Source organism: Pleurodeles waltl, chromosome 6, assembly GCF_031143425.1.
Source record: "Pleurodeles waltl isolate 20211129_DDA chromosome 6, aPleWal1.hap1.20221129, whole genome shotgun sequence".
NCBI classification, from domain to species: domain Eukaryota; kingdom Metazoa; phylum Chordata; class Amphibia; order Caudata; family Salamandridae; genus Pleurodeles; species Pleurodeles waltl.
Genome location: NC_090445.1, coordinates 1611238729 through 1611262453, shown reverse-complemented (window position 1 = coordinate 1611262453; position 23725 = coordinate 1611238729). Strand labels below are relative to the sequence as shown.

At 45.8% G+C, this 23725-nt stretch overlaps 1 protein-coding gene across 2 annotated transcripts in view; it reads right to left on the bottom strand.

Moving 5' to 3' along the window:
• Nucleotides 1-1564: 1564 nt before the first annotated feature.
• LOC138301234 (collagen alpha-1(II) chain-like) overlaps nucleotides 1565-23725 on the bottom strand; it is a 1268735-nt gene continuing 1246574 nt past the window's right edge. For both annotated transcript variants that reach the window (XM_069241494.1, XM_069241495.1), the window contains 3 exons: nucleotides 19520-19600; nucleotides 4509-4691; nucleotides 1565-3716 (listed from right to left, as the gene is read on the bottom strand). In XM_069241494.1, coding sequence (XP_069097595.1) covers nucleotides 3567-3716; nucleotides 4509-4691; nucleotides 19520-19600 — 414 coding nt within the window. In that variant the 3' untranslated portion in view covers nucleotides 1565-3566. The remainder of the gene's footprint in view (nucleotides 3717-4508; nucleotides 4692-19519; nucleotides 19601-23725) is intronic.

Below are 23725 nucleotides of genomic sequence, written 5' to 3'. Positions count from 1 at the left end.
AAGTGCAGGTGTTCGGTGGTGCTGAGGGTGTCTTCGGCACTGGTCGTAATCCTGAGGGTGTTCTTGCGGACGGTGGCGATGCCTCCTCCTGGTTTGTTGGAGCGGTCCCTGTGGGTGATCTTGTAGCTGTCCGGGATGGCTATGGCGATGTCAGGCGCTGAGGAGGGGATCATCCAGGGGTGTCAGAGTCCAATGGGTTCACAATAGGCTGCAGCATGTCAAGTTCAAAGCGTGGCCTCAACAAGGTTGGGCTAATGCTGACTCTCAGTTGGACTGAACAGTGGTCTGCAAGTCATCCTCTAGTGTTGGCGTTCATTAACAAAGGACTGATATGATGTGTGGTTCCAAAGCCAATACTGGTATAGAACCTGCATGGATTTTAGGAGGGGTCCTGATTTCACCAAGGGCGAGCCTGCCAGGGGAGATTCGACTAGAGGACTCTGTGGATACTAGGGCCCCTTAGCCTTGCTAGAGGGAACCAGCAGAGATCCATACATGCTGGGCATAGCCTCACGAAAGGCCGCAACTTCCTGCAAAGACACAAATTTACCCTGATATTCAGGGTGCATTGGGACGAGATCAAATCTACTCCTCTGATCAGGAAGTGCAGTGACACTCTTACAACTTTCTGAAGAGTGGTGGGAAGGGGCTGAGTCTTGTGTGAACTCCTTATATTTTTTCCTTAACTTACCCTAAGATTTCGACCTCGAGGATGATTGGCCTTAGCAACAGTTTTGTGAACGATTGGGACCAGGAAATGGGTCTGTGCCCTAGACTTCAACTTGGAGCAGGACACTTACAGAGTTTTCCAGTAATATGAGACATAGAGCCTTGTCTCTCTAACTCATCTGGCTTTTGGATGCATTTGTGCACATTTGTTGTAGACCTTGGAGCCATCTGATAAGTCCAAGCACCAGGGAATCTGTCATAGACATCTGTTTGTGCCTAGCCCTACAATGCTTAAACCCTGCATCTTCGGGGGAGACATCCCTTGTATTATGTGAAGAAGATTAGATTGGAAGAAAAAACATTTCACAAGAGAAGAAAATAGGAGTGGAGAGCTGGATCTGCACCTGAAGGCACAGGAAAAAAATGAACTAACTTTGCCGCATGTGTGTCCTTATATGCAGCTCTGCTTGTCACTTATGAAGTTGAAGGACATCAACACAGAACCACTTACCGGCTTGCAGGAGGACTGCTTTCAAAATTTCTGGATCTAGTCTAACGCCTGGGAATATTCACAGGGTGAGAAATTTGTTGTTAGAAGTATCCATCAGTAGACAGCCAACAGATACCTGCTTGTCACCACAGACAGATAAAGGATGAATTCCATTCAGACCATTAAATTTTGACTTCTGACGCCAGAGGAGCAATACGGTTTTTGAGGACATACTATGATGAGTAGAGGGAGACTGCACTTAGCACCAGATATAAACAAGACCCACAACAACTGTCGCATTATCCCATCTTCCAACTCATCCTCCTCTTTTCCCATACTTAACGAATCATAATTTAATACATTGCTTTGAAGAAACTAATTGACATTGAAACAAGAACCCTGGAGTTTAGGACAGACAGGTTTTATTGCACATGAAAATATTAACAGTTATACTAGAACAAGGGGAATCCATACAACCCAAAATGACCAGCATATCACCTTCATGGTGAGGATAAAAAAATGCAGTTCCAGAAACACAGTTCATGATAATAGAGAAACATTTAAGGGAAGCTCCACTTTAGCTGCTTCTTCCTGGCTTACTCGAGGTCAATGTAGGTTTTGAGGAGATATAACACTAACCTCATCGGCTGTACCAATGAAGGGATGCCATGACAGTTTCATTGACTGTACCAACAAAACGTTATAGTTATATTGTCACCAATGCTTTACCCAATCACGCCTTCAAAGAGTGAACACTATAGCACACAGCCAACCTGGGTTAAAAACTACCACCAGCATTACCTTTCATTTGTAAAAGGCAGCAGAATGTCATGAAAGTAATCCGGGTACGTATTGGTGGGTTGCTCTACAGCTTACAGGTATGTGAACTTTCTCCCCAGTTACCTGAGTCATGAGTGATACCTCTCATATTCTCTTTGCAGGACAGACGTTTTAACACTATAGCAGCAGTATAGTTGGGATCTCCTTTAGAGATTGCACTTGCAATGACAGAATGGATGCTGGTCTCTGAAATCATTTCATAACAAGAGAAAAAGCAGCGACATTTCAGAAAACCACTGGAGGAGATTATAGTCTTCTGATTGGCCAGACCCACCAATGTGAACTAATTTCTGAGATCATAACCCACCACCAAAAACGGTTAGCCGTGAAAAGGATTTTAAAACTGGTTGCAGTAGCCATACCTACATGCACACATAGTGATGCTGAAGTAAGCTGACGGGATGATCAGCTGGAGAAACTTTACACCACGACCTTCAGGGTAAAACGCCTAATACAAAGTGCGAAAAAGAGCAATTTAGTAAATCTGAACACTATACACTAAGGCCCTTAGTTACTTAATGGTATACATGGGTGCATCTGTGATTCAAATAATAGCATCAGTTTACTTACCATCTTAAAGACCCATGCACACAGTGCTAAACCTTGTTGCATCGCAAGAGCGCTCTTGCAAACATTAGTAAATGAGGACCTTAGTATTTCAGAATCTTGTTATCTGTGCTAGAGATAGCATCCCAGGCCCACGACAGGCATTCGTGACTATGTATTTCTGTACTGCAATCTATAGGAAAAGTAAGAAACGTTTGCATCTTATATCTAGAAGTCCCTTCTCTGAAAATGCGTCTCTTGCACTTTCAGGAGCTCCACCCAGCAGAGCAATTTAACGCCAATACAATGGTTATCAGAAGCCCTACTCCTCTTTTCCCCCCATGTCCTACAAAGATTTCATTTTTTAAACCATGCATGGCTACGTTTACCGGGGGTGGAGAGGTCACAACACTTGGGTGCTACAATACAGCACTACATCTCAGACTGGCAGTTATAGTTGCAAAATCAGAGATAAAGATGTTTTTGGAAGTCTCCTAAAATGGCCCAAATTAGACTGTGCTGGTCTTAGCAAAGAGATGACACCAGTCTAATAGGAGTTTCAGTTCTGTTTTCCATTCACCCTCAACTCAGTCCAAAAAAAAAAAAAAAAAAAAAAAAAACTCAACACATGGAGGTGTGATTTGATGATGGAAGCAAACACTGAGTGCGGAAACAATATTTTACAAAACGAACTGAAAAAAGAGGACACAATCCCTTGCTGAAGATCTGAGGACGCCAGTCAGTTATTAGCACCATATTATATACATAAATTTATAATTAAAGTCTGTCCTTGTAAACAATATTTGAGTCCTTCAAAAGGAGCCTCAGTCCATGGCTTCCTGTGCCTTAGTATCTTAGTATAAAAAAAAAGTCTTATAAATAGCACTTGTAGCACCCTAAAGAGTTACAGGGAAAGGTGAGTGTCACTTATTTTCCAGCCCTTCACTCCCCTTTTCGTGAGGAAGGAGGTAGGACGAGGTTGTTGCACCCCACGATAGGTGTTTGAGGGCAGTTCTTTCCTTCAGCTGAAGCACACCGGTCCGATGGTGAAGCCGAAGAAGTGCGAGGTCTCCCCACTGTGAAACACAGCCACATCTCTCACGGGCAGCAATGCCAGCTCCTCTGTAGCGAAAGTCAGGATGGTGTCCACGAGCACAGACTCGTTCTGGAACTACAAAGAAACGGGCATTAATGTTTGGAATAAAGAATGAACCTTGCCACTCCCATAGCGGAGCTAACGACCATACAAAGTAAGGTGACCCTCCCCTCTCTCTCCCACATAGACCATGGGCTTGGTAAAAATTACCAGTGATCCTTTTCTCTAATGGCCAGTGGATAAACGACTGCACAGAGCTACTAGTTTCACAATTCACACATACCCACCTAGCCATCGACTGCCATACCCCAATGAAATAGACCACAATTGGTGTTCCTAAGAAGACATGGTAGTCTCTGGGGTGGACATTTCCTTTCAGGAGGATTATATGCCCCCAGATGGCATGAAAGGTCTTGAAACGGCATGCTAATCCCTGAAAGGATGTGAGGGCTCATGGCAGCTTCTGTAAGAGCTGCAGGAGACATAGAAAAGAAGCATGCGAAGCACTGTTCCTGACTGAAAGATCTCTAAAGGGACATTCTTCATTCGGTTGCCCTTGTGAGTTTTCGGCCACATCAGTGTAAGGGTATATTTATATAGTAATAGTTAATCACAGGTATTTGTGAGAGTGTGAATGTTTATGATGGGCCATGATGGACATGTTGCTATGTAGCAGGTCGTTGACTGAGATTCATATCTTCTACCAAAGTGAATTCAAGCCATAAAATAAACACCAATTAGGAGAAGCTCTATTCATAACTACTCACCTAAATGAATTCTACTGCCATGTGTTTCACTCTGGGTTATTGTACCTGTACCCTCATGATGTAATTAGCAATATTACTGTTGAGCCAGTCAGCCTCTTACCTCGCACCCTTGCAGCACTGCCAGATAGCTCTGCTCCCTGGTATCAGCCAAGAACTTGACCTCCTTCTCTGCTGTTTTCCCCTCCTTCTCCGGCCGGCAGGAGTATGTGACAGTCTGTGTGGCAAGAGCACTGTGCAGCTTGAGAAAGCGTAACTGCACTGTGTTACTGTCGGCGTACTCAAACTACAAAGAGAAGTAGCAAAAAAGGTCAGATCCACACTGAAGAATAACACAAGTGTGCTTCAAAGGCTGATTTTCTGGCAATTCAAAAACATGCTTTCAATATTCAGAAAGTCCCAGTGATTTCTGGAACATTGAAGAAACGCTGTCAACACTGAGAAAGACCATGTGATCCTTGATACCTCGAGGGTATGCAGTCAACACTAGCAAAATCCATACAAAATACGCTATCAACACTAAGAAAGTTGCCCAAAACCTTACACCTGAAAGACATGCTGTCCACAGCAAAAAAATCCATGAAGTGTGTAGCACCTCAGAGTATAAGGGCCAGATTTATGCTGGCCTTGCAGCGTTCTAACGCCACAACAGCATCTTTTGTTTACGCTAATGTGGCATTGGAAGGGGAAAAACTCTGCGCCAAAGTGGTGCAATGCAACTAGAAGTCTCTATCAGATGCACAAGTTGCTTACCTTCGGTAAGGCTTTTTCTGAAGGATACAGTATCTACCTGTGGATCCCTCATCTTTTGAATATCCCCCATTCACCAACATTCCACTGAAACCTTTTTTCATAGCTCTCCACATTGCAGAGGATGTAACTGTACGCAACTCCATCTGACGTCATTGGAGCCGTGAGAAGTCCTCGTTGGCATACTGATGTCAGTTTCCACCCACTTTTTACGTCCTTTTGAGGCGAACGGGTGAAACCATCATCACAAGTGCAACAACGTGTCGCAATCCAGATGGAAAATGTCACTTACCCAGTGTACATCTGTTAGTGGCAAGTTCCGCTGCAGATTCACATGCTGTGCATTAGTAGTCCACAATCTAGTGTTGGGCTCGGAGTGTTACAAGTTGTTTTTCTTTGAAGAAGCCTTTTCGAGTCACGGGATCAAGTGACTCCTCCTCTTCGGTTCCACTGCGCATGGGCATCGACTCCATTGTTAGATTGTTTTCCCGCAGAGTGTAAAGGAAGGATTGATAGAGTATATAGGTACAAAGTAAGAGATGTCCATACATATGTACAAATGTTTGTAACTTAAAGGACTACAGGCTTACGGGGAGGAGGGAGGGTGCATGTGAATCTGCAGTAGAACATGCCACGAACAGATGTACACTGGGTAAGTGACATTTTCCGTTCGATGGCATGTGTAGCTGCAGATACACATGCTGTGCATAGACTACAAAGCAGTTTGTACTCCCATAAATTAGCGGTGGTTAGCCTGTAGGAGTTGAAGTTGTTTGAAATAATGTTCTTAGAACAGCTTGACCTACTGTGGCTTGTTGTCGTGATAATACGTCTACACAATAGTGTTTAGTATGTGGTGTTGACCATGTGGCTGCTTTACATATTTCAGCCATTGGTATATTCCCTAAAAAAGCCATTGTTGCACCTTTTTTCCTTGTAGAATGTGCTTTAGGAGAAACTAAAATCTGTATTGTTTCTTTAATATAGCATGTTTGGATGCATCTTACAATCCATTGTGCTAAACCTTGCCTGTATGAGGTTTTTGGAAAGCAACAAATAGTTGTTTAGTCTTTCTAAACGGTTTAGTTCTATCTATATAGTACATTAAAACTCTTTTGATGTCTAATGTATGTAGAGCTCTTTCTGCCACAGAATCTGGCTGTGGGAAGAAGACTGTCAGTTCCACTGTTTGATTTATAGGAAATGGTGATACAACTTTTGGTAGAAATTTTGGGTTTGTTCTTAGTACAACTTTATGCTTGTGTACTTGGAAGAAAGGTTCTTCAAGAGTAAAGGCTTGGATTTCATTTACTCTTCTTAAAGAAGTAATTGCCACTAGGAAGGCAACTTTCAATGTTAGATATTGGGGCCCATATTTATACTTTTTTTGCGCCGCATTTGCAATTGTATTTTGTAAGTTTGAGCCACTTTTGCGTAAAACAATTATGCAAATGCGGCGTTAAAAAAGTATAAATATGGGCCTGAATTTGGCACAAGTGCATAGGCTCAAATGGTGGTCCTATAAGTCGTGCAAGCACTATATTTAGATTCCAAGAAGGAACTGGTGATGTTCTGGGTGGAATGAGGCGTTTTAAACTTTCCATGAAAGCTTTAATGACAGGAACTCTAAATAAAGAGCTATGTTGTATATTTTGTAAATATGCTGAAAATGCAGTAAGATGATTTTTTATTGAAGAGAATGGCAAGTTTGATTTTTGTAAATGAAGTAAATAACATACAATATCTTGTACTGATGCTGCAAGAGGGTCTATATTTTTGGATTGGCAGTAATATACAAACCTTTTCCATTAGTTTGCATAACACTGTCAAGTAGTGGGTTTTCTTGATTGCTTAATAACTTCCATACATTCTCATGGGAGTTGTAACTATCCAAACTCTATGACCTCAGGAGCCAAATTGCTAGATTGAGTGTGTTGGGATTTGGGTGCCCGATTTGGCCTTTGTTTTGTGTCAACAGATCTGGTCTGGATGGGACTTTGGAGTGTGGTACTACTGACAGATCTAATAATGTTGTGTACCACGGTTGAAGTGCCTATGTTGGAGCTATGAGTATCATTGTGAGTGAAGTTTGACACAACTTGTTGACTAGAAACGGAAGGAGTGGGAGAGGGGGAAAAGCGTATGCAAATATCCCTGACCAATTGATCCATAGAGCATTCCCCTTAGATAGGGGATGTGGGTGTGTGGATGCAAAGTTTTGTCCTTTTATGTTTTTGCTTGTTGCAAACAGGTCTATGTTTGGAGTTCCCCACTTTTGAAAGTATTTTTGAAGTACTTGAGGATGAAGTTCCCATTCATGAGTTTGTTGGTAATTTCTGCTGCGGATATCTGCCAACTGATTGTCTATTCCTAGAATGAATTGAGCCAATAGATGAATTTGATTGCGGATTGCCTTATCTAAATTTTCTGGGCTAGAAGGGACAGTTGGGATGAATGCGTCCCTCCCTGTTTGTTGAGATAATACATTATTGTCATGTTGTCTGTTTTGATAAGAACATTCTTCTGTGTGAGAAGAGGTTGAAAAGCTTTGAGTGCTAGAAAGACAGCTAATAACTCCAAGTGGTTTATGTGTAGCTGTTTGTGTTTGACATCCCATTGCCCTTGAATGTTGTGATTGTTTAGGTGAGCTCCCCAACTAATCATTGATGCATCTGTTGTAATTACGGTCTGAGGCGCAAGGTCTTGAAATGGCCACCCTTTGGTTAGATTTGTGGAATTCCACCACTGAAGGGACATGTATGTTTGGCGGTCTATCAAAACTAGATCTTGAAGTTGACCGTGTGCCTGTGACCATTGTTGCGCAAGGCACTGTTGTAAGGGCCACATTTTTAGTCTTGCGTGTGGTACAATTGTAATGCATGATGCCATCATTCGTAAACTTTTCATGACAAAACTGACAGTGTATTGTTGATTTGTTTGTATTTGTGTGATTATATTTTAGAAATCTTGTATCCTTTGTGTATGTAGATATGCTAGAGCTTGCTGAGTGTTCAGTATTGTGCGCAAATACTGTTGTATTTGTGCTGATTGAAGGTGTGATTTTTGGTAGTTTATTGAGAATCTTAGTGTGTGTAAGGTTTCTATTACATAATGCGTATGATTTTGACATTGTGTATGACTGTTTGATTTTATTAGCCAATCGTCTAGATATGGAAAGACATGTATATGTTGTCTTCTTAGGTAGGCTGCCATTACTGCCGAGCACTTTGTGAATACTCTTAGCGCTGTTGTTATTCCAAAGGGCAACACTTTGAATTGGTAGTGTTTTCCCTGAATGACAAACCTGAGATATTTTCTGTGTGCAGGATGGATGGGTATATGAAAATACGCATCTTCGAGGTCTAAGGCTGTCATGAAATCTTGTTTTTGTAGTAGTGGGATGACATCCTGTAAAGTTACCATGTGAAAATGTTCTGACAGGATGTAAAGACTGAGGGGCCTGAGGTCTAATACTGGCCTGAGGGTGCCATCTTTTTTGGGAATTAGAAAATATAGTGAGTAAACTACTGTTCCTATTTGAGACTGTGGAACCAATTCTATTGCTTGTTTGAGTAGTAGAGATTGGACCTCTTCTTGTAACAGAATCGTGTGTTCTGTGGATAGTTTGTGTGACCTTGGTGGGATATTTGGAGGAGTGTTTATCAATTCTAGGCAATAGCCATTGCAGATAATTGATAGCACCCAGTTGTCTGTGGTAATATTTTGCCAATTTGTGTGGAACTGTTGTAGTCTTCCCCCCACAGGAGATGTGTGGAGTGGAAGGGAATGAGGGAAGTCACTGTTTTGGGTGCTGTGGAGGCTGCTTAGAGGTCTGAAATTTCCCACTATATCTGGGGTACCCTCCTCTATATGTGCCCCTAAAACTACCACATTGGTATTGCGGTTGGTAGGTTGGCTTTGTCTGTGAGGTGGATGCCTCTGAGGGTTGTGTTCTGTAACCACCTCGAAACTGAGGTTTACGAAAGGACCCCCTGTATGGTGCAGAGTAGAGTGCCCCCATTGCCTTTGCTGTGTCAGAGTCCTTTCGCAATTTTTCTATGGCAGTGTCTACTTCTGGCCCAAAAAGATGTTTTTTTATCGAACGGCATGTTCAACACAGCCTGCTGTATTTCTGGCTTGAATCCAGAAGATCTGAGCCTTGCATGTCTGCATATAGTGACTACAGTGGTATCTGATGCATCTCGGGAAGATCACATTTGATTGTTAGTAATGGCTTGCCCTTCCTCCACTACTTGTTGTGCCCTTTTCTGGTGTTCTTTGGGGAGATGCTGTATTATGTCTTGCATCTCGTCCCAATGGGCTCTGTCACAGCGAGCTAACAGTGCTTGCGAGTTGGCTATTCTCCACTGATTTGCTGCCTGGGACGCAACTCTTTTCCCTGCAGCATCGATTTCCTGCTCTCTTTATCAGGAGGGGGTGCATCTCCTGATGACTATTTGCTCTCTCCCTGGCAGCGCTAACTACCACAGAATCAGGAGGTACCTCCTGGGTGATATAATCAGGGTCAGAGGGTGCAGGTTTATATTTTTTCTCTATCCTAGGTGTTTTGATGTGTGCTTTAACAGGTTCACTAAAGTTCTGATCCGCAAGTTTTACCATGCCTGGGAGCATCGGGAGGCATTGGTATCTAGAATGTTTTGAGGATAGAGTATTAAATAAGAAATCCTCTTCGAGGGGTTCTGTATGCATGGTGGCACCATGATATGATGCAGCCCTAGCTATGACTTGGTTATAGACAGTACTATCCTCAGGTGGTGATGGTTTAGAGGGATAGCTGTCTGGATCGTTACTTGGAATGGGATCTGGGTCATAAAGATCCCATGGATCCACAGTGTCCTGTTGTGAATCATATGAATGAGTGGGTGACTGCACTGGTGTAGGACGAGTAGTAGGTGGGGAGAATGAGGAGGAGAAAATTGAGGAGGTTGTGGTTTTTCCTTCTGCTCTGGCACTTTAGCTGGAGGCTGCATAGTGTTCAATTCCTCCTGAAAAGCTAGCTCTTTGTTTTTAAAGGAGGTGCTGTCAGAATTCTCCCTGTTTCCTTATGGATGTGGATCCTGGATTGCCTTTCATCTATAATTTCTAGAATTGGTTGCACCTCTAACTCCTCTTCAGAGGTTTTGTGGCTTTCTTTAAGTCTCTTTGAAAGTCCATGTTCCTCTGTGTAAGTTGGCCTTTTCGGCTCCGAAGCGTGCTTTTTCGGGATCGAAAAAGATGATGAGGACGAAGGTTTCGGCTTTGAAACTGGCTTTCTAATTTTCGACTCCAAAAAGTGGTGTCTGGAGGAGTCGGAAACAGAGCTCTTTGTTTCTCCGATGTTTTCGGAGGAGTGGCCTTTTTCGGGGCCGAACTGGGAAGTGGGTCACAGGCAGTCTTTTTCCGGGCCGAGCAATGGCCTTCCAGCAGTGGCGTACCCAAGGCCTTGTGCTTTTTCTTTTGTGAGGGTGCAGGGGCAGACGTACTCACATGGTGTCCTGCTGTAACTGGTCTGTCTTCTTCTGATTCCTGCTCGGGCTCAGAGTCTCGAACTGAGACTGCGGTCTGCATCAATTCTTCCTCTTCTACATCGAGATGTTCACCGCTCCTCAACGCCATTTCGAGTCTTCTTGCCCTTCGGTCTCTAAGAGTCTTTTTCGATCGGAAGGATCGACAGGCCTCACAGTTTTCTACCCGATGGTCTGGGGAAAGGCAGAGGTTGCAAACCAGATGCTGGTCTGTGTACGGGTACTTCGAGTGGCACTGAGGACAGAATCGGAATGGAGTCCAATCCATGAGGCTTCCACGCGGTCCGCCCGAATAGGCCTGAGTTGGGCGTGCGCGCCCCGAAGTGCGTACAAAGTTGTTTTCCCGATGGTACTGCTGTGTCGATGGAAGAATATTAATCCGATCGATACAATACTGACGAAAAGAGAGTTTTACAAAGTTTTCCGAATCAACATCTCAGAGCGAGAGGAAACACGTCCGAACCCGACGGCAGAAAGAAAACAATCTAACAATGGAGTCGATGCCCATGCGCAATGGAACCGAAGAGGAGGAGTCACTCGATCCCGTGACTCGAAAACACTTCTTCGAAGAAAAACAACTTGTAACACTCCGAGCCCAGCACTAGATGGTGGACTACTAATGCACAGCATGTGTATCTGCAGCTACACATGCCATTGAGCACATATATACAAATATTTTTATGAAATAAGAAATATATATATGAATAATATACAACAAATTTCCTTTTTGTCATATGCAGACAAGCAATGGGGAGGCCCGTGTGTCAGTGAGGAATCCACAGGTTGATACTGTACCCACCAGCAAAAGCATTACCAAAGGTAAGTAGCTTGTTCTTCTGATGGATACATCTATTTGTTGATTCCTCACCTTTTGAATAGCATCCCCAAGCAGTCTTGCACTCCGAGGTGGGTGCTTGTCTGCCTATACCAAATAAATCTTGCAATACAGAACAGGCACAGTGACTGTCCCTCCTCATATCGAAGCCTAAGCAATAGTGCTTCACAGAAGTTTGGAGGTAGGCCCAAGTTACCGCTTTACAAATGTCAGCCACTGGCACACCTCTAACCAAAGCAGAAGTAGAAGCCTTAGCTCTAGTGGAGTGGGCTCTAATTCCTTTAGGTGGTTCCTTGTTCGCCATGGCATAGCAGATCCTTATGCACAGTGTGATCCACCTGGATAATGTCCCCTTGTGCACAGCCTTTTCTTTCATTTTGCCTATGTAGCTGACAAACAGTTGATTGTCCATCCAGTGATCCTGTGTCCTGTCAATATAAAAGCTTACAGCCTTTTTAGGGTCCAAGTGGTGATGCCTTTACTCTTTCTTAGATGGATGGGGAGGAGGTTAGAAAATAGGAAGGGTGATAGATTGGCTCAAGGGGAAGGGAGTAACCACCTTTGGCAGGAAAGCAGCTCTAGTTCTGAGCACCAACTTGTCCGCATAGAAAGTTGTGAAAGGAGGCTTAACACTGAGGGCCTGCAATTCGCTGACTCACCTAGCAGACGTTATTGCCACCAGGAAAACTGTTGTAAAGGTGAGGGTGAGCAATCTCAAAGGACAACTGTAGGAAGCTGGCTCTGTATATACTATATCAAAATGAGATATAGGGTGCACCGAGTCCTGGGGGTCCCTAGAGGCTTTAACAGAGGCTAAAGTAGATAATACTAATGCTCTCTTTTTTGGTAGTGTGGGCAATAAATTAGGCACACTCAATGACTAACTCTAGACCAATTGTTTTATATAGCAGAAATATATTTGGTTACTTTATTTCTAGAACCAAAAGGATCTTGTTGCAGGTAAGTACATTTGCAAGTAAGTATCAAGCATGGGTATCAAAGACACTTTGTTTAGCTTTGGGAAAGAAAAATGTTTACAAGTAAGCAGCAATTTTCTATTTCAAAAGTTGACAGTGCAATTTTCAACAAAGTCCTGGGAGGTAGGGGGGTGGGCGGGGGAATGTTAATGTAGTTTTGCGGTAAGTACTTGACTTAGAGATCCAGTCTCCAGGGGTTAGGATGTCCACAGGCCAAGGATCAGGTTGACCCCAAACATACACCACGAGCAACACAGGGCCAGCTGGGAGCAGAGTTCAAAGTTGGTGTCGGATTTAGAATCGGATCCTATGGAGACTGTGGGCACTCGGAAACAGACATGCTAGCAGGTAAGCACTACCGACTTCGGAGGGCAGACCTGGAGGGTTTAGGCAAGCACCGGGGGGGGGCACCGGTCAGCATCAAACACACAACCTCAGCGGCACTGGGGCGGCCGGGTGCAGGGTGCAAACACAGTGTTACTCACAATGCTTTTCAATAGGGGTATCCCAGGGGTCACAAAGATGCTGCAGTCTGGGTCCAGGGGGTCGGTTCAGGGAAACCACAGGCTGGAAAAGAAGGAGGGCCGCCGGCTGAACTTTGCTGGACTGGTGGTCGGATTCCCCGAGGCCAAAGGGCTGCAGGTGCAGAGGTAGCTTGAGGTATCGGGAATCTTCATCTGGTTCATTCGTGTTCAGGGGGGCACCACTGGATTTAGGATGCAGGTGTCATTGTGTTGGCCAGGAAGGGTCAATCAGGGTGGACACTAAGGCAGAATCACCTGGGGACCTGCTCTGGGCTGGTGGGCCACCTGGACAAGGACATGCACATTAGGTGCAAAGTGGGCAAGTCTCACGGATCCAGGGTTGTTCTAGAGTCCTTCTAGATGTTTCTTGTGGACAGGGCCGCTATCCTCTGGAGTTCTTGGTCCTCTGGTGGGCAGGCAGTCCTCTGTGGGCTTTGGAGAGGTCGCTGGTCCTGTAAGATGCGTCGCCTTTTTGTAGCAGGGCTTCTGAAGCTGCAGACAGGTTAGTAGGGCTGGGGCCAAGTCAGTTGGTGTCTGGAGTCTTCTTGGCTGGTGTTGGCTTAGCAGTCCTTCTTTTTTCTTGAGGTTGCCAGGAATCTGGTGAGCTAGGTTCAGGGGAGCTCTTAAATCCTAGATTTAGAGGTGACTACACCCTTCCAGTGTCCACTACCTTTGAGGACAGGGGCACAGTCCTAACCCTATTGGTCCCTGTGCTCCAAACCAAGATGGAGGATTTTGCAGCAAAGGGGTCGCTTCAGCTCTGGACACCTTAGGAGTGGTCCTACCTGGAGTGGTCTCTCCTTCCTGTTTTACCTAAATTTCCCACCGGAGTTGCCGCCAAAAGTGGGGCTTTGACCAGAAGCGGGCATCTTTACTGCCGGAGTGCCCTGAGGCACTGTAACAGGAGGCCTGAGCCTTGGAGGCTCATGGCCAAGTGTTACAGTTCCTGCACTTCCACCTAGAGCAGGCTTTGTTTCTGGCCTCAGAGAGCACAAAGGCTCTCACCCTATGAGGTCTGAAACCTGTCTTTTAGTGGCAGGATGGCACAGACTGGTCAGCCTTACACTAAAGGGTTGGATGAAATACAGGGGGCATCTCTAAGATGCATCTGTGTGCCTTGTACAATAAATCCAACACTGGCATCAGTGTGGGTTTATTGTGCTGAGAAGTTTGATACTAAACCTCCCAGCCTTCTATGAAGCCATCATGGACCTGTGGAGTTCGTGATGACAAACTCCCAGCCCGTGTACTTAATATGGCCACACTGCAATTACAATGTTTAGGAATGGTCTTAGACTCTGTAGGGGCATATTGCTAATGCAGCTTATGTCCTCACCTGTGGTATAGTATAGACTGCCTTAGGGCTGTAAGGGCTGCTACAGGGCTGACCGACCTATGCCATGGGCAGTGGTTTGTGGGCATGGCACCCTGAGAAGGATGCCATGTTCACTTTACCTTATTGTCCCCACCAACACACACTAGCTGCAATGGCAGTGTGCATGTGTTTGGTGAGGGGTCTCTTAGAGTGGCACAATACATGCTGCAGCCCTTGGGGACCCTCCCTGGTCACAGGGCCCTTGGTACTACTGGTACCTTTTACAAGGGACTGATCTGTGTGCTGTGGGTGTGCCAATTGTGGAAACAATGGTACAGTTTTAGGAAAAGAACACTGGTGCTGGGGCCTGGTTGGCAGGAGCACACTCTCAGTCAAGTTATCATCAATACCAGGCAAAAATTGGAGGGGTAATCATGCTGAAAGTGGCAATTTCCTACAACAACTATGTAAAGGTGCAAATGGAGAACCCATTAAAAAGTAAGAACTAAATTAAGATCCCACTGGGGCATTATAAACTGAGCAGGAGGATATCTGTTAGTATGTCCCTTAATAAACCTTAACACTATAGGGGACTTAAAAAGGGAAGGCTGGTAAGTTAAACAAAGGAATGCTGAAAGGGCAGACAACCTTTAACTGTTGCAAATGCACAACCCTCTTGCACCAAAGAAAGCTCCAAACGTAAAACGTCTACAAATGGGCTTTTAACAGGTCAAGTGCATTTTCGGCACAGGACTTTAGAAACCTAGCCCATATGCCTGCATACACTGACTTGGTGGATTGTTGCCTGGCCGATAAAATAACATTCACCACATCAGGAGGAAGAGAAAAAGAACTCAGGTTTCTCCGTTCAATTTTCAGGCATGTAGGTGCAGGCTCTGGAGGTGGTGGTGTAGAACCTGTGACTGCAAAAGGAGGTCTTCCCTGTGAGGAAGCCAGAGTAGATGGCACAGTGAGAGGTGAAGAAGATCTGTGTACCACAGCCTTCATGGCCAATCTGGAGCTATTTATATGACTTGGGCTGGTCTTGGCGAATCTTCCTCAGAACTTGAGGAATTTAGGGCATGGGGAGGAAACGAGTAAAGCAGCTGGGAGCCCCAGTCCAACTAAAACCTGTCCCCCAATGCTCCCTGCATCAGTTACTGGAGGCTGCAGAACGAAGGGCAGTGCGCATTCTTGTGAGTGGCAAACACATCTATCAGAGACGTCCCCCATAGCCAGAAGATGTTAAGCACCACCTCCGGATAGAGACACCACTCATGATCAGCTGAAAAGTGCAGAATGAGACTGCACGTGAGTACAAAACTCTGGCCAAGTGATTTGCTACTATGCAAATCCAATGGTCCTGAGCCCAGGACCAGAGTTGTAGAGCCTCTTTGTAAAGAAGATACAACCCTACACCTGCCTGCTTGTTGATGTATCACACTGCAGTAGTATTGTCTGTTAAGACCTGCACTGACTGACCGCAAATGGGAGGGAGGAAGGCTTTGAGAGCCAGATGTATCACCCACAATTCTAACAGGTTGATGAGCAACAACCGTTCCTCTGGAGACCAAAGTCCTTTGCTCTTGAGATCCCCCAAATGAGCTCCCCACCCTAGAGTGGAGGCATCCATGATCACTGTGGCCACTGGATGTAGAGGACAAAATGGCTTTCCTTGAGACAGACTGCCATCCACACCCCACCATCGAAGATATGCTGCACTGTCTCTGGAGTTTTAGACAACCTCTCTGAGGTCTCCATTATGTTGAAACCACTGCCTGAGGAGGCACAACTGGAGGGCCCTCATGTGTCAGCATGCATGAGTGACCAACAGAATGCAGGAAGCTATCAGACTGAGAAGGCGTAAGACCTTCAGGACCGGAACCATCGCTCCACTCAAACATCGGAATCATACTGTGAATGTCCCGAATCCTCTAAGAAGGAGGGTAGGCACAATTCACTGTAGTGTCCACTACTGCCCCTATGAATATAGTGCACTGAGAGGGCTCTGGGTGAGGTTTGGGCACATTGATGGAAAAGCCAAAGTTGTACAATAGTTAAGTCGTCAACTTCAAGTGATGCAGCACCAACTCTGGAGATTTTGCTTTGAGCAGCCAATCGTCCAAATAAGGGAATACCAGTATTCTGCACTTTCTGAGATGCGCTTCGACCACTGCCATCACCTTCGTGAAGACTCAAGATACGGAAATAAGACCAAATGGAAGAGCTGCAAACTGGTAGTGTTGAGACCCTACCGTAAAGCAGACATACTTCCTGTTTGACTGCAGAACGGGAATGTGAAAATACGCATACTGCAAGTCAATCAAGACCATCCAGTGTTCTTTGTCCAGAACAAAAAGCACCTGTGCAAGAAAACATTTTGAATTTTGCCTCCTTGAGTAACAAATTCAAAACCCTGAGGTCTAGCATCGGACACAAACAATCGTCCTTTTTGGGAATCAGGAAATATGGGGAGTAACATTCTTGACCCTGTTCCTGCTCTGGAACCAACGCCACTGTACCTTTTAGAAGTAGGGTTTGGACCTCCTGCTAATAACAGAAGATGTTCTTCAGAATAAAAACCTTTTTGGGGAGGAAAAGGAGGAGGAAGCTCCTGGAAGGGTAGGGCGTATCCATTTTCTATAATACTCAACACCCACCGATCTGATTTTATGGACCTGCACTGTTGAAGAAAATATAACAACCTTGCTACCACATGTAAAGATCCAAGATTGTGGAACTAGCATTGCTTTCCTGAGACATTGCCTAGGGAGGAAGAGAAGGAAGGTTAATGAGTGGCTCCACGGTGCCTTCCACGGCCCGTCATCTATAACATTTATAGAGAGGATTTGATTGCTGCTGCTGATATTGTTGTCTTCCTCGAAAGTAAAGAACCTTCCAAATCCTCAGAACCTCTGAAACTGCCTATTGTCCTTCGACTGCGTGTGAAGGCCCGAAGATCTAGCTGTTGCCTTACTCTCCTTGAACCTCAGCTGGGGTCATGGGTGCAGTTGTTGCAGGAGGTGTTGGATTATTTCTCACCACAAGCCTGTGGGAGAGGGGGCCTGTGTGCAGAGGCTGCAGGCATCTCAGGAGACTCCAAGATGGGTGAGACCACACTGTACTCGGTCTCTGGGCAGCTGGAGACCTGTATTGGCACTGTTGGTTGGCTTTACCTAGGGTCGGGTCAGCACTCCTCCCAATTTAACTAATTTTCCTGCCTGTGCTGCAGCCAAAAGTGGGGTCAGGACAGCTGGGTTGGTCATCTTCGCCATCTGGAGAGACCTAGGTTGCATTACAAAGACAGCAAGGCCTTTAAAGCTCACTGCCCTAGAATGTCCATCCTGCCTGGAAGAGGATGTCACCTCTGCCCAGAGCAGGCCTTAGTCTCAGGCCCTCGAGAGTGCTGGCTCTCACCTTGGGGGGGGGGGGCAGAAACACATTGGCTGTGGCTGAACTGGTCAGGACCAGTCAGTACACTAGTAGCTGGTAAATTTTCAGGAGCCACCTCCACAGTGTGCATTTTTAATAAATACATGACTGGGGTTAGTGAGGGTTTATTATTCTGCCATTAATTGCAGAGACATCTCCTCAATCGGAGACCTGGAGGGAGATTGATTGATGCTGTGATCATCTTCCACCTTCTCTTTGGATAGAAAAAGGTAGTATGGGGCAGAGTCCCACTTCTTTGTTGTATTTGCATTTGGACTTGATTTTGACATACAGAAGAGCTTCCACCATGAACCATTTTGCAATGAACACAAAAACAGCTTTTTGTGTTCAACAAAAATTTACAGCTTTGCTTCTTGGTCCCAGATTGCCTTTGGGTGTATGAGGACATATTTGTCACACAACTTTAAGTTGTGTCTCAAGCCCAAGCATAGGAGACACACCTTGTGCAGTTCTTTGACTGCCACCTATTTATTACAATCACAGCATGGTTTGAAACTTGTATTCTTAGAAGGAAACATTGATCCGTAGCACACTGTATTTTGTTCGATTTGCAGGACTAGTTGTAAGGCTGATAAAATTGGGAGCGAAGCTCTGATTCAGCATCAGAAGGCACTGAAATTAAGGAACCAATGTCAGCGTGCAGCAGTGGCACTTATATGCAGCTCTGTTCTGTCCCTTTTGAGGTGGTATGGAACCACATGGAGCCACCTAGCGGCACGTGGGAGCATCACTAAGAAAAAGTTTCCGGATTCAATCTGGAGTAATTCAACGTGAGGACTCTGCAGTTAGAAGTATCCATTAAAAGTTATAAGCATTTTCTTTTTTTTTATGCACATCCCAATTATAAGTGCCCAATTTTACCTACTGGTAAATAAAGAGCTGTTCGATTTAGGTTGTTGTGGTATTCGTGGCGTCAAGCTGTAACTGAGTGAATCCCCCACTAGCGGCTCACCCTTAAAGTAAGCCCCAACTGCTTGACTTTACCACCCTAACAGAACCAAGTGCCTAAGAAAGCAACCTTGGTATCTCACTGCAGTGACAGTACTTCTGTAACCTGTCAGTGGTAAATAGCCCTACCCTTATTAAACACTGAGAAGGAACCACTGATTGCCCCCCTGTGCTCCTAAACAACGACAGGGATTACAATCTCCTCATGCTGATTTAATGGGAAGCTTAGCAGGGGCATTCTCAAAGTTGCATTTGAATTTTATTTGAAGAGATCAATTGTTTCTACTTAAGAGGTCCTGCATCACTAGCAGGACTCTATGATTCTAGAACATGTGTAGACGCTTAGGGACTTGTCAAAGAGCTACACTCAAGTCACAGTCCTAATGAGCAAAGGAAAAACAGTATTTTCAATAAATGGTAGATTAACATAAAAGTAAATGCAGAAATAAAAATGTGTTTATTGTTAGTACAACAAATGAAAACTTAAACATTAAGACATTCTGTTGCAAAAAAAGAGAACACAGCTGCAGGTGAAATGAACGTGAGTTGTTGAATTTTGAGACATAAATGAGGAAGTAGGCCACAAAAATATGTTTAGGTCTGCAAAAATGAGCAGCTTTCAGAACCTCATTTGGGAGCAGAAAGAAGAACATTACAAAGACACTAGTTTTCATAGCATTTTCAATGTCCTGCAAATAGGGATTTCACACATGCATGCTTAAACACTCTGAGGCCTTTAGCTTGTTAGCATATTGATAAAAGAATTGGTGCACAGTCACATCCTTACTGGAAATCCATTTGGAAGTGTGCTGAACCACTGGAAGTTGTCCTGGGAGGTATAATCTGTCAGCCATGCTCTTGTAGGTATCTAATTTTACAAACAGAGAAAAGTTACAAATCATCAGCACAACAGTCAAGTTAGTAACAGTCTGTTACATGGCAAAAACAACTAAAAACAGCACCACTTAAACCAGTCACCATGTTATGTTGCCACAATGTGAAAGGCAGAAGTCTACAGAACAAGTTACTTACCTTTGGTAAAGCATTATCTGGTAGAGGCTTGACCTAGCTGCAGATTCCTTACCTTAGAATTTCCAGACACCAGCTTGGAATCTGAAATGTTTTGGTGAGCAATATCCCTGCGTGCAGACCGGTGCCTCCGTTTGGCTTAGCGTGGCACCAGAGCCATCTATGACGTCACGGTCACCTATAAAGGCACAACTGAGGCACGCGTGTGTCAGTTACTTTTCCACAAACTTCAACGCCAGAAAGGCAGAGCCATGAAAGAAACTGACAAGGTTTGTCTGTACCCAAACTAGGGCCCTGAAAGGGACAACCCTCAGCCTTAGTAAATGAGTCCACAGAGCAGGGAAGCATGGGTAGGTGTAAGGATTATGCAGATAGATAGAGTCTCTACCATATCATGTGTTACCGAAGGTAGGTAACTTGTTCATCTGCTAGAGACATCTAGGTGCAGATTCCTTACATTAGAATAGACACCAAAGCCATAACCTCTTGGGGGTGGACAGCGGAAAAATTCACTTTAGACTAAAAAGGACCGAACGGGCAAAATGCTCGTCTCTGCAGATCTGATTATCCAGGCAGTAGTGTTTGGCAAATGTGTGCAGAGAAGCCCACGTTGCTGCCTGATATATGTTCAGGACTGGTACATCTGATGCTAACACTGTGGTAGCTGCCTTGCCCCTGGCACTCAAGCCCTCAAGAGGCTGCTTCTTTGCCAGAGTGTAGCAGATCTTAATGCAGAGAACGACCCAGAACGAAATGGCTTGTTTCTGCACTGCCCTACCTTTCTTCTCTCCCACGTACCCCACAAAAAGCTGGTCATCCAACCGGAACTCCTATGTGCAATCACAGTAGAATAACAACACACTTTTTGGGTCCTGTAGGTAAGTACCCTCTTTTTGGCATGGTTACCCCTACATTTTTCCTGCTATCAGTATGCATAGACTGTTCTCCCTGGGGTCCTGCTAACCAGGACCCCAGCGATTGTGCTCTCTCCCTCTAAATATGTTGCCTAGGACTTTTGTACACTCCACAATTGGCATACTGGTGCCCTCTTATAGGTCCCTAGTATATGGTACTTTCGGTACCCAGGGCATTGGGGCACCAGGGGTCCCCCATGAGCTGTAGCCTGTATTGTGCCACTCAGGGGAGCCCATGCAAAATGTGTCTGCAGGCCTGCCATTTCAGCCTGCGTGAAAAGGTGCATGCACCCTTTCACCACACGTCACTGCACCAGGTCACTTTAAGTCACCCCTAAGGTAGTCCCTCCTAGCCCATAGGGTAAGGTGCAGGTCCCTGTGTGTGAGGGCACCCCTACATCAGCAGAGGTGCCCCTACAAACTCCATTTCCATTGCACTGGAATTCATAAGTGCGGGGAAGCTGTTTTACCTGTGTACTGGACAGGTCATTAACAGTGTCCAGCTATATAATGGTAAAACTGAACCTGGGCATGTTTGGTATCAAACATGTCAGAATCATTCCCCAGTACTAATGCTAGTATTGGTTGTAGAATTCCATGCATTCTGGGGGCTCCTTAGAGGACCACCCATTATTGCTCCTACCAGTCTTCTAAGGTTGTCCAGGCAGATTGTGCTGCTGCCACCACTCAGACAGGTTTCTGCGCTACCTCTGCTTGACCAGCTCAAGCAGGGGAAGACAGAACAAAGGATTTTCTGTGGAAGAGGGGTGCAACACCCTCTCCCTTAGAAAAAGGTGTTACAAGGCTTAGGAGGGATACCCTCCCGAAGCCACCTGTTTGCTTTGAAGGGCACATTTGGTGCCCTCCTTGCATAAACCAGTTTGCACCACTCCAGGGACCCCTGGTCCCTGCTCTGGCCTGAAACTGGACAAACGAAAGGGGAGTGAACACTCACCTGTCCATCACAACCCCAGGGGTGGTGCCCAGAGTGCCTTCAGGTGGCCACTTGATTCTGCCATCTTGAAAACAGGATGTGCAGAGCCCCTGGGAGCATCTGAGTGGCCAGGTCAGGCAGATGACATCAGAGACCCCTCCTGATAGGTGGTCACCGTTTGTAGGAAAATGGCTCCTTGTTGCAGTTACACCCCCCCACACACACACATACACACACTGTTTACCTGATATTGATGCTGACTTGACTTGAGAGTGTGCTGGGATCTTGCTAACTACGCCCCAGCACCAGTGTTCTTTCCGTAAAAATTTACCATTGTTTCCACAATTGGCACACTACTGGCACACAGATAAGTCCCTTGTATAAGGTACCAGTGCTACCAAAGGCCCTGTGACCAGGGAAGGTCCCCAAGGGCTGCAGCATGTGTTGTGCCACCATAAGAGACCCCTCACCTAACACACGCACACTGCCATTCCAGATTGTGTGTGTTGGTGGGGAGAAAAAGGCAAAGTCGACATGGCATCCCTCTCAGGATGCCATGCACTCAAAATAATGCCTGTGGCATAGGTAAGTCAACCCTCTAGCAAGCCTTAAAGCCCGAAGGCAGGGTACCCTATACCACAGGTGAGGGCATAGCTGCATGAGCAATATGCCCTTACAGTTTCTAAGTTCATTCGAAGACATTGTAAGTACAGTGTGGCCATATTAAGTATATGGTCTAGGAGTTTGTCAAAACAAACTCCACAGTTCCATAATGGCTACACTGAATTCTGGGAAGTTTAGTATCAAACTTCTCAGAATAATAAACCCACACTGATGCCAGTGGCTGGATTTATTTTACAAAAATGCACACAGAGGGCATCTTAGAGATGCCCCCTGTATTTTACCCAATCCTTCAGTGCAGGACTGACTGGTCTGTGCCAGCCTGCCACTGAGAGATGAGTTTCTGACCCCCTGGGCTGAGAGCCTTTGTGCCCTCCGAGGCCAGAAACAAAGCCTGCACTGGGTGCTTCACACCTCCCCCCTGCAGGAACTGTAACACCTAGCAGTGAGCCTCAAAGGCTCAGGCTTCATGTTACAATGCCCCAGGGCACTCCAGCTAGTGGAGATGCCCGCCCCCTGGACACAGCCCCCACTTTTCGCGGCAAGTCTGGGGAGATAATGAGCAAAACAAGGAGGAGTCACCCCTTCAGCCAGGTCCACCCCTAAGGTGACCAGAGCTGATGTGACCCCCTCCTTAGAAAATCTTCCATCTTGCTTTGGATGATTTAGCCCAATAGGAATAAGGATGTGCCCCCCTCCCCAAAGGGAGGAGGAACAAGGAGGGTGTAGCCACCCTCAGGGACAGTAACCATTGGCTACTCCCCTCCAGCCCTAAACACACTCCTAAATCTAGTATTTAGGGGCGTCCCTGAACCCAGGAAATCGGATTTCCTGACGACCTAAAGAAGTAGGAGGTCTGCTGACGTGAAAGCCCCGCAGAAAAGACGAAGACGACAACTGACTTGGCCCAAGCCCAACCGGCTTGTCTCCAGACTCAAAGAACCTGCAACAGCTACGCATCCAGCGGGACCAGCAACCTCTGCCGACTCAGAGGACTGTCCTGCAACCCAAAGGACCAAGAAACTCCAGTGGACAGTGGCTCTGTCTAAGCAATAAAGAAGAAACCATCTTTAAAGAGATTCCAGCCTCACTCCGGAAGCGTGCGTCCCCAGCACTCTGCACCCAACGCCCCCGGCTCGTGTCCAGAGAAACCAACACTGCAGAGAGGACCCCTAGGCAACTCCCACGATGTGGACACCCTGAGACAACCTCCGTGCACCCCCACAGCGACGCCTGCAGAGAGAATCCAGAGGCTCCCCCTGACCGCGACTGCCCAGTAACAAAGAACCCGACGCCTGGAAGAAGCACTGCACCCGCAGCCCCCAGGCCCGAGAAGAACCAACTACTGGTGCAGGAGTGACCAGCAGATGGCCCTCATCTTTGCCCAGTCAGTGGCTGGCCCAAGAAGCCCTCCTGTGCCCTGCCTGAATCGCCAGAGTGACCCCCGGGTCCCTCCATTGATTCCTATTCAAAACCCAACACCTACTTTGCACAC